This window comes from Chinchilla lanigera, unplaced genomic scaffold (genome assembly GCF_000276665.1).
Source record: "Chinchilla lanigera isolate Chin_1 unplaced genomic scaffold, ChiLan1.0 scaffold00045, whole genome shotgun sequence".
Taxonomy (NCBI): Eukaryota; Metazoa; Chordata; class Mammalia; order Rodentia; family Chinchillidae; genus Chinchilla; species Chinchilla lanigera.
The window spans coordinates 13630351-13642001 of record NW_004955446.1 but is presented as its reverse complement, the minus strand read 5'-3'; the positions used below and the strand labels follow the sequence as shown (position 1 = coordinate 13642001).

The following is an 11651-nucleotide window of genomic DNA, read 5'->3' as shown; positions in this document are numbered from 1 at the left end:
ACAGGCCTCAGGGCAAAGTGAAAATACATGGAAGGCTTGTTTCCATTTTAAAAGCCGAGAAAAAAATGATACTGATATTAAGCTTTTCCCTTTCATCCAGGGTCTTGATTGGCTTGGCAATGATGGTTTCTGTTTGCTTTTTAATGTCAAGAAAAGTTAGAAATTAAAATTATCATCATAAAACTTACCATCCATCTTTATATTGTGCAATGCATTTCAGATGCCAGTGGTAACTTGTATGCAAAATTACTGAAATTACACAATTTGTGCTTCATAGCACCTATACGTATTCTGTACAAAACTAGCCTGTTTTTATTTTATATCTTGATGTATGCACATTCCATCAACACTCTGCTTTTGGCTTCTGATGAGTAAGAAGGAACTGAAAGGAATCAGAACCGTGGGTTGCTCTATCATCCTCTCCCTCTGTCTCCTTACTGTCAGTGTCAGTGGTTGGTTATTATAAGGAAGTAAAGCAGGTAAGAAAGGGTATGCTAGTCTTCTTTGGTTCTTTGTGTTTCTTAGAATGTCATTGCCTTCTTTCTGTGTTTGAAGACACTTCAGGTTTGGACATCATGGCCTCTGGGGGATGTCAGTATGTATATTAATCAGAAGCATGTTCCTACAATAAAAATACCTAAGGCAAAAGAGAAAATGTTTGGCGGGGGATATAGTTCAGTTGTAGAGCATTTGTTAAGCATGTACAAAGCTATGCGTTCATCGCCAGTGTTACGGGTCATATCTTGATGCCTCCCCAAAGCCTCCTGAACTCATAGGTGAGGCTGTGCGTGTGATACTCATCAGTAGCGGATTAGCCCACTGATGAATTTACTGCTAAATATGTGTTGAGAGGTGACACCTGGTCAGAGGAAGTGGGTCACTGGGGGTGTGGCCTGGGAGGATATATCTTCCTCCCTCTTCTCTTGAACTTTCTCTGCTTCCTGCAACCATGGCATGAGCGATTTCTCCTTTGTGATGCCCCACCGCCATGCTGCTCTGCCCTGGACCCAGCCAACTGTGGACTGAAACCTTTGTAAACTGTGAGCCAAATAAACCTTTCCTCCTTCAAGTTGTGTCTGGTATTGTGTTGCAGCAATGAGAAAGTGACTGACACACTCAGCACAAAGAAGGAGAGGGTGAAGAGAGAGTAGGTTTACTTTGTTCACAGTTTAGAGATTCAAATCCAGGACTGGGTGGTCCATTCATTTGGTTTCTGATAAGGGCAGTGAACAGCATAGGAAGAGCACACGTCAGAGTGAGTAGTCATACATAGAGCAAGGAAGGAGAGAGAGAGAGAGACAGAGACACAAACAGAGAGAGTCAGAGAAACACAGAGAGAAAGACACACACACAGAGGTAGAGGGACAGAGATAGACAGAGAGAGAGAGACAGGGGATGCCCCTAAAGGTCCATAACATCTCTAAAGGGCCCCACCCTCATCCAAATCATAGCAGCACCTCTTTCCACCAAGACTCAGGACATCTACTTTGTACTTGGCTTATATCTTGCTAGACTCCTTCGTACTGTAACTCTGTGCTCATGGGATATCAGAGATGTGACACATGAAGGGAGGCAAGGCCATACACACTGTGTGAAGGTTTCATTGTCCTGTGGGTTTCACTTACAAAACCCAAGTGCAACAATAAAATTATGAAGGTTTTTTTTTTTTTCCCTGTAACGGGAACCAAACTCACAACCTTGCACTTGCCAGGCAGGCACTGTGCCGCTGAGCTAAATCCCCAGCCCTAAAATTATGAAGTTTTAAGGTGCTGGTAGCAGAGCAAGTGCAGGGCCTTTCTGAGCATGGGGCCTATGTGTGACTGCACATACACTCTTACAAAGCTGGGCGTGCACGGAGCCATGACGAACACGACGTTTTTGTCACTTTGCTGGAGGTGAGCAGTGTAAAGTACAGCTGCATCCTGAAATATGCAGTTCCAGCTATCTCCCTCACAGCTCAGCTATGCAGTCTCAGGAATGAATTCCTACCCACCTCATTTGTTGGTGAGTTTATTGGCCCAAAATTATCCTCTTTTAAACTGCAGTATGGTCAACAAAGCACTGTCTGGGTGGCCTGTGGGGCTCCTCAGACCGCTGGAATATTTCATGGGTGGATGGGAGCAGCACCCTGCAGAACCTCCTTCTCATCTTACCAGCATTATGGGGTTCAGCCCGTCACCTTCCAAGACAAACCTTTCCTGTCTTTATTGTTTGGGACCATGGGGCTCTGCAGTAATAGAAAGGCCAGTAGGTTCCTTTAAGCAAGAAAGTAAGAAAGAAAAGGAGGCTGGTTTCCAAGTTGTCTCCTCAATACCTCAACTCCCCAGTTTGGCCTCAGTAATTTTATTATTATTCCCTTTCTCAGGAGTTCTCTTGCCTTGCCTTTCATCCTAATACATTGTCTACCTGTTACCTGTGACTGCTCTAGAACTTCCCCTTACGAACCCACTGGCTCTCAGGTTACTTTTTCTAAATTACTCTTTTGATTACACCACTCTTCTCTTTAAAACATTCAGTGGCGCACTGACTTCATCCCATCTCCTTATCTTGCCATTCAAGGCCCTCTAGAACCTGCTCTCAACCTACCTTTCCATTCGTACTTTCATCTTCCTTTCTGGGCAGGAGACTAACATGTATGATCTGCCCCTCACTTGTGATTCAACTTTGTTTTTCCTTCCACCCCCTTGTTGCAGACTTTCTGCACCCAGATTCATCACAAGTACACGATATTTACTTATAAATCTTTCCACCACATATCTACCCTGCGGTGAGCATCAAATAATAGGTGGGAGGAAAGTCTGAGTAGCAGTTTTGCCTACAGAATTAAACACTGGTCACCTCTTCTGCTTCCCCAGAAAATTACCACAGCTACTATTTCTTTAACGTCTAGCTATAATGTAAATTATCACAAAAGGGCATTAAAGAAATATTTCTATTCTTACCTATTAAATCAGGAGAGATTAAAATAACTCAGCATTTAAAATTCATAAGGAACCAGCAGCTAGTCATTGGTGGGATGTGGGAATAGATATGGCTTGGGAAGGCAGTTTCAAAATCCCCTTAAAATGTTTACACATTTTGGCCTCATAACTTTATTCAGACCCTGTCATTCCAGGTGTGTTTACTCTATGGAAATCATCAAGGAATGTGTACAGATATTCTCATACAAAGACATTGAAAAGAGAGATCTAAAGGCCCAGCAATGGGGAACTAGTGAAATAAGGGTATTTAAAATTACTAGGCAACTATTAAAAATCATGTTTGAGGAAAAATTCAACAGCACAAATAAATGCACTTGTATGTATGATACTCTTTAACCCTTAAGATAACCCTTTGAAGTACATTGTCTTTACTATGGATTACAGAACTGAAACAGACATTTAAAATAATTTGTCCAGTGTCATGTGACTCATGTGGAGCAAAGCCAAACCCTAAGCCAATTAAGCTAAACTCCAAAAACTAGAATTACTCACCATGCTACAAACTTCCTTCTTGGAATCAGGACACAAACTTTGAGTGGTGATTAACACGTCAGGCTGACGTTCATTTTATTCTTATGGCCTTTAATTTTTTTGTATGTAATTTTTGCTGTTCTGGGGAATAGTAGGGCCACCTCATGGTAGTTTATATTCGCACATTTCTAATAATGAGGTTATTAGAAATTTAGAGATCCTCTTCCTTTATGAAATGCCTCTTCAAATCTCTTGCTAATGGGTCCATTAACTTGGTATTTTCCCTTATTAATTTGCAGGGGTTCTAAATATATTCTAGGTTTTCATTGCAAATATTGTCTATCCTGTAGCTTGTTTCTACTCTCCTCAGCTTTTCTGTCTTTCAACAACTTCTTGAGGAAAATGTTAATTATATATCCAGAAGCAGAAACAAGGTAGCACAAACACAACACCCCCATTTGGATTCAGTGGTTCTCACTCACGGCCAACCTTGTTTCATCATTAACCCCTCCCCCCATCTACTTCTACTCCTCCTTCCACCTGGGTTATTTTGAAGTAATAATAACTTATTCATAAATATCTTAACATATACCACTAATAAAGTTTCCTTTAAAAATATTCAATTCTATTACCACACTTAAAATATTCTAATAATCAAAGTTTCGTTACTTACAAAAGTGTGTTTAAATTTTTTCTACAATTACCTCAAATATTATTCTTTTACATTGCAGAATTTTCAACAAAATCCAGGTAAGGTCCATATTCTGCTTGATAGAGTTCTGAAAACTCTTTTGATCCATAGCTTTCTTCTTTTCTTTCCTTCCTTTCTCTTTCCTTTTTCCATTTAAGAAACTTACCATTTGTATTTAAATTGCTAATGGTCTGGAGTCTGATTATTCCATTACCATGTGTTACTTACTACACACCATATTTCTGTCCTTTTGTGAATTGTTAAATCTAGAGGATTCATCAGTTTCAGGTTCAATATTTTTTGAGAAGAAGACATTCTACATGGTATTGCACACTTTTATTGGAAGCATATAATGCCTACATGCTTCCCTCTTTGTGATATTAGTAAATCATCGCTCAGATCCATTATTAGGCACAGACATCCAATTGTAATTCATATATTTTACTTAATTTCCACTATTATATGACCTCATTGGATCCTTCTGCATACCTAAAAATTTGATGTTAAAAGTTAACAAAATGAATAGAATTAGAGAAACTTCTAGCTCACTTTGTGTTCTTATCTGGATATCGCAGCTAGCCAACTGAAGGGACTACATTATGGTTCTCTAAGAAGTACATACAGCATGGCACTTGGGGCTGGTAACAAAGAATTGTTTTTTTATGTGTTCATGGAAATGGAAATGGTGTTGGCATAAATCACGCCCAAGTGTTTCGAAGACAAAACTCATTAACTCCTGGTAAAGGAATCACTTTGCCTAAGGACCCTTAAAGATAAGCAATGGGTCTCTGCAACCTTGTAACCTCAATGAGAAAAAATGTGGCAGCTCCTGAAATCTAGGTAAAATTCTGTGCTACCTGGCTAGGTTAAACACACACACACACACACACACACACACACACACACACACACACACACACACCCCAAACAAAAGAAACCAACAGGGAGTTATGTAGCTGTCAGGTTACTGCCTCTGCCTGGCATATGAACTGTGACATGCTTTTATACAATAGCCTGTGCTGTTAGGTAGAATAAAACACAAGAGATTGCTACTTAGAAAGAATTTTCCTCTTTGAGAATCAACATCCAACATTTCCAATAAAGATCATTTGCTCCATCAATAGACAGAAACATGAGACAAAGCTATTCTAGAGAAGGAGGTAAAGTCCTTTGAATAAGGAGAAGAAATGAAAAGAACAGTGGGTAATTAACAGAATTTGGTTTTGCACTTTGGAAGCATTTTTGTATGATAGACACACGCTTCACGGTTGTGGCAGTAAAACAGAATAAAAGGTGCTAGCTTTACAGGGTTCTATTTAGAAAGATGCTAAAAAAGGGACATATTGTATTTGGATTTCTAGTTTTATTAATGATTTCAAAAGAAGCTCAGCATTTAAAAACAATTCTAAATTAGGAGAATTGAAAGCCAGAGTTAGAACCCAGAACAAATATTGAAAAATCTAGACTCAAAATGCAATTTTAGTACAACAAATTGTACACCCATCTCTGGGTGCATAGAAACAATACAATTTACCCAGGGTCACAGGAATTAAAGCCCTCTAAAAGTAGGGACTAAGTCTATCATTTACTGCTAAATCTCTAGCATCCAACACAATGCCTAGTATACAGTAAGTGTTCAACAAAAATGTGTTAGATGAACAAAAGCTCTGAAACTAAAACAGAAAGTCCTAATTGTGAACTAAAACCTAAAAAAGGAGAATGGTAAGCTGAATCCTGACAAACCGTCATTTCAAAAATCTTGTTGAAGCTGCTTAATAAACGTTGGGTTGATACTCCCCTTGTCTAGAAAGTTGTAAAACAACTGGAGAAGGTCCAGAGCCAAACCTGACTTGCTGCAGATTACAGAGAATGACAAGCAGATTTACTGTTTGCATTCCTATCTCTGCCTTTTGGTGAGCAGTTTCCGTTCCAACAAAGTCTTTTCATTTTTAATTTACTCTGATATTTATGTATAATGATTTAATCATATCATGCCAGTTTAGCCTTTGGGGTGTCCTTGACATGCATCTTTGGATTGCCCTTTACATCTATTACATGCAAACTGGCCTGAAATCATTCCTGCTGGCGTGAGCCTCTCAGGTAAGAATTGTGGTTTCACTTCTTGCTCCAGAAACAGCCTTCTTCCCAGACTCTGTTTAAAACCAGCCGCCCCCACCCAGACGTCTTCTGTAAGCTTGTCCAGACATGGGGAACATCATTAGGCCAGGTCTTCCAGTCATTCCATTGCTTGGAAAGCAATCATTTATAGGCGTTTGGTGTTCTGTCTGACATCCGTTTGATGCTGGAGTTCCAGCCTTTGTCTCAATGAATCACTTGTCAGGGAAGGTTGCAGCAGTGAAGGCTGTCAGTGAAGGCTGGATTTCACACCTAAGGGAAGGGTTGCCTGTGATGTAAGTGATCTTAGGCTTTTTGAAAGACCACAGGGCGCTCTCCCACCCCATCCCACAGGGTGGGGAAACAGGGAAATGAGGGAGACTGGGAACCTGATGCTTATTCAAGGCTTATTTTGATCTGTCCCCATAGGCTCAGCCAGGCTTTCTTCTCTGGGAACACACTGCCAACTCACCTCCATGGTTGGGATGTTGCTGTTAGAACGAACCACACTAAAATATTTGTGTAGAATATTTTGAGGGCATCGGATAGAATTAAAGAAGAGATCTTTGAAAAGGAAATGAGAAAAAAAGGGACTCACCGTTCTTGGGTAGTTTGCAAAACTCACTTTTTAAAAGTGCAGTTTGATGGCTGTATCCACATTGGTTCACGTCTAGCTAGAGTAGTAGGGGAGGAGGGAAGAGGTCAAGAGGGAGACAGGGTTATAAACCTGGCTGAGACTAGCAAAGCATTAAATCTAAGCGATCCTTTTTTTATTATCCGGAGTACCAGTGGCTCAACAAGATATATATTTATAGCAAGTAAAGTTGGTTTGAAAACCACAAGGCCCACAGTAGCCCTTGTAAGAAATGGCTGTTCATACAGTGTCCTACAGAAACACTCATGTGTAATCTGAGGACGTGAGCCAAGCAAGAAAGGGCACACTAAGCCTGAAAATACCACAGGAGGCCTTTCTATGCCAGGACCCAGCGAATAGAGCACGCCTCATGGAACAGAGATGGGATGCGAGATGAGGTTACAGAGGAAAATGGGTAGAAAATCATGAACTTTTTAATTCAGTTTTGTAAAAAAGAAAAAAAGGATGCTATATATGTTGATGTTGGGGAAGTTTCTTCTTGGTGACTTTCAGGCTTTTTGCCTAGCCTCATAAAGTCACATGAGGAAGAGGTTGTCACAGACAGACAAACTCTCAGGATGGAAAGTCAGAATTTCTAGATCTGATGAAACAATGGGTTTCAAAGGAAAGTCTTAAAGTTTTCATTCAAAAAGAGTAGGAAAGGGAAGGGGAACTGATATCCCATCTGAGCCTTCTGAGTCTTACAAGGGATCCTTTTCATGTACCTAAACTAGTACAAAGGAGTGGGGGTGGGGTAGGGTGCCAAAACTTGGGCTCATCAGTCACTTCATGCAACTGAGCTGGAAAACATTTAGCCCTGAGATGCAAATCATTTAATCACACAGACTCAGTGAAGACCAAAAGCTGTGAACCCTTGGGAGCCAGGAATTCCCAACCTGATGTGGCAATACATTTCACAGCATGAACTTCAGATCTCCAACCCAGCCTGGGGAACAAGAGAAGGCAGGGACCCCATAGTCTAGTTTCTGCATAACAAAGACAGAGCCTCACTTTCAAACACACTGCAAATGAGGGATCCCAAAGGGCAACTCTCACTTCCAGCCCCGCCTCCCCATACATACCTTTCACCTTAACCGTTTGTTCCATTAGGTCGGAAGGTTAATGAAAATGCATTCTAAAATTATAAAGATGAAGTCTGGCACGAATACTGGATTTCCGTGAGTGTAAATATGCAATCTGGACATGAAGAAAACCACAGTTGCTTCAAAATCATATAGTTCTGTCTATACTTGTTTGGGTAAGTCGGAGATGTTTTAAGAAGTTGATAACTGCTCCTCTCTTACCTTAAAAATGAGACTGGGAATGCAGATCATCCCCGTTTAAAACTAAAGTGTTGTAAGCTCTGTGTAGTCAAAGAATAAGGGTCAGGATAATATTCCATTTGGGACAAAACAGGAGTTAGCATTTCCATTTTTCATCTTCTATTAAGAATTTTCTTTTTGCCTTTCCTTTTCTTCTCTTTCTTCCACCTACTATTTGATTTTACTTTCCTACTGTCTTTTATGGATTACTTTTATCCTTAGGGATGGACCTCTAAATACATAGTATTTCTTTTCCAGTCAGTTACAAATACCTACTAATTTCCCAAGGGATTTAACAATCATTGAAAGAAATAGTCAACAAACAGTGCTACTCTAGAAAGTTGCTTCTATGACCAGTATTATAAAATGATCCTTTGAAGGGTGACACTTTAACAACTCAAACCTGTTCACTTACTCTGAAGGAACAGCTCCCTGAAAGTGAAGAGCTGCTGAAGACAAAACAAAATGGAAGATCCTTGCTTATTTTTCTGTTAAGGTTTTCCAATGGCTTGAAAGAAATGTGAATTAATCTGTTTGGACCCGAAAGCAGCAAAACTCATTTTGAAGACTTAAACAGGCCACACAAATGTAAACAGAAGCCTGGGATTCCCAAATGTTAACGACGAAAGGAGTCAGTCCCAAAACATCAGTTTTACTCAGCGTTTATTTTCATTTGAAGACAGTGGTAATCATATATAAATCAAGGACAACAGCAAGTTCTTCTTGCCTGGCAAATGTCCACATGAATCTGTTAATCCCTAAGTATAGATACAGTATTTTTAATAGAAAGACAGGGCAATATGGCAGTTAATAGCAACCAATACTGTAAACTACAGTAGATACAAAGTTTTATATAAATTAATTGCCATTTTAAAAAGGCAACTGCTGTAGCTAAGAAGGTACAAAAACTGGTAACTTCCATAAATATAACAAGAAGCTAAGTGAAAGAATACACAACAGACTGTTTTCCCTATATAATATTTGAGTATTCAAACTAAGACACCTGTGGCACCTTACTGGAAAGTAGGAATAGGACATACACCCCCACTCCCAGCCCCCCCACCCAAGCAGGCCCTCCCCCTCCCCCCACATGGATTTCCAAAACACAGCAAATTCTAGGGTTACAAGGACAGGATGCCGCTCTGAAAGCAGCAAGACAGTGAGCTCCGACCTGCTAGACAAAGAAGGAGCCTTATTGACAGTTGTAAAGCATTAGGCGTCAGACAGAAACTTGTCAAAAACAGCTGTTGTTGGGTACTGATTGATAATGTTTTCATTCTGACGGCTGAGACACTGCAGACAGTCTTGGGTCTGAGGAGAAGCCCATCGCTGGCGCGCACATGAACACACACAGACAACGGGAAGTCATTTAACAGATGGCTTGGGCACACTCAGCCACAGTATCTTAAAAAGACAACATTCTACATTTAATGAACTTGCAGGGGAAGCAAGGCCTAATAATCACTTATTGTTTCTCAGAAGATGAGCACAATAGGATGAAATGAAAACAAGAATCGTGTAACTGATCATGGAATACAAGTTCTGTACTGCTCACAGATTATTACACAGTGCTGGAAATATTCAAGGATCATGCAGGCAAAACTGTATATGCTATGGATCTTTTGTGATCCATGACAGTGGAGGGGAAGCATAAAGAAGTGTTGGATCTTTCAAAGGTGACATCATTAAAACCTGTTTGTAAGATAAAACCACAAAACTGCCTCTGAATGACGTGAAGGGTCTGAAGTATGTCACCCTTTAATACAGTGGGGATCTGTGCTATTTGGGTATCGGTCTACACTACTTAGAAATTACTGCTCAGGTGTAGGGAGCACTTTTCTATTATTTGGCCACTTAGTATTTTAATAAGTGGTCAGAAGTCTATAAAATGTGCCAAAGAGTATTTTATCTATGAACCTCAATATCATAGATTATTCCTGATTTAGAAAAGGTCAAAGGCATTAAACCTTACTAAAACTACATTTATCTCTATGCAATTTTATCATTTAAATAACATGGAAAAAATTAGTTCCAAAGACTGAATCCAGGCCCTCAAATTATCTGCTGCAGGCCCAGCATATTTTTAAGGGCACAATGAAACCCCTGAAAATAGAGGTTTATAATAGAAATACTGATAGACCTTTAACTACTAGATGGAGGCTTTAATAGACTCCATCAAACTACATTAGCACTTAATGAATAAATATACAGATGATTCTGTCTTCGATATCTTTGTCAAATCCATTCCAGCTTAAACCCAAATGAGTATAAACTATATTTTGCTTGGCTGTTTTAAAATTTTAATCTGTTATTTTAAAAATTATTTTCTCTATTTGAAACGCTTTTGAATTTTAGAAAAAAGGTATGTATATCATGTTGCAGTTTGACTTAATGCAGGCTAATTATTCCATTAAAAATATTTGAGGGCACAATCAAATGTACTCAGTGATGCATGCATTATGCCTAAATTTCCTCCAATTCTTCAAAATTTAAATCAGTGTCTTTGCTCTTAAAAGAGGGAAGAAAGTGAGACCCAGATATAATCAAGGAGACACTGCGCGCCTGGCCTTTAAGTTCTTCAAAGCTAATTTTACTACAGCAGGATATTCCTTTATGATAAGATGATAAATTAAAATTTTTGGTACTCATTTTTCACTCATACTCTATAAGGTCCATATATAAAGAAGCAAATAAGATAGAGTAAAATGAAAACAAAAACCAAAAAAACAAAAACAAAACCAGATCCCAAGAGATCCTGAAAAATGATGTATATAGTATGTGGAGTTCCAGTGACACAATACTCCACTCCCAAACCAGGGAAAATTAGTCAAGGTACTGAGTCTTTCTGACTTCTTCACAAGGGATTTGATTTCTGTGAGCCATGAATTCCATCCATTTTCGCACAAAGTATAAAAGAAATGCTTAGAACAACAGGAGGAAGAGACATTCGGTGAAGATAACTAGTGGTAAACAGAGAATAAATTCTTTCTCAGTAGTGTGTACGTAACATTAATGCTGATGATAATTCACCTGACTTACAGAATACTCACTTTAACAGAGAGAAGAGAGTCTGAAATAACTAGGAGAAAATAGATAGTGGAGTCATGATAGTCTTGATAACAACATAAAATTAAAACAAGAAGCTGACATGACAGGTTCAAGGCCTTTGGGAACCTGCTGTTTTCTTCCAGATTTCACATTCTCATAGCTTCGTGGTCTTTTTCTTCTAACAAATTTATCAGCTGGGAGAAACTTTCTTTCAGCACATCCGTGTCCTCCAGTGAGCAGGGCTGAAGAATCCAGCGTTTTCCTCGTGCAAGTGGTTCAAGTTCAAAATATTTTTTGATCTTGAGGAAAAAAAAATATGTTATTAATTATATTAGAAAATTTCACATACCAAAATTGTGAGTGATGAAGTAGGGGGATTTCAAGGAGGA

General features: G+C 39.3%; 1 protein-coding gene across 2 annotated transcripts in view; it reads right to left on the bottom strand.

Moving 5' to 3' along the window:
• Nucleotides 1–8860: 8860 nt before the first annotated feature.
• The window catches only part of Arl15 (ADP-ribosylation factor-like 15), a 393962-nt gene continuing 391171 nt past the window's right edge, over nucleotides 8861–11651 (bottom strand). For both annotated transcript variants that reach the window (XM_005392717.2, XM_005392718.2), the window contains one exon: nucleotides 8861–11561. In XM_005392717.2, coding sequence (XP_005392774.1) covers nucleotides 11409–11561 — 153 coding nt within the window. In that variant the 3' untranslated portion in view covers nucleotides 8861–11408. The remainder of the gene's footprint in view (nucleotides 11562–11651) is intronic.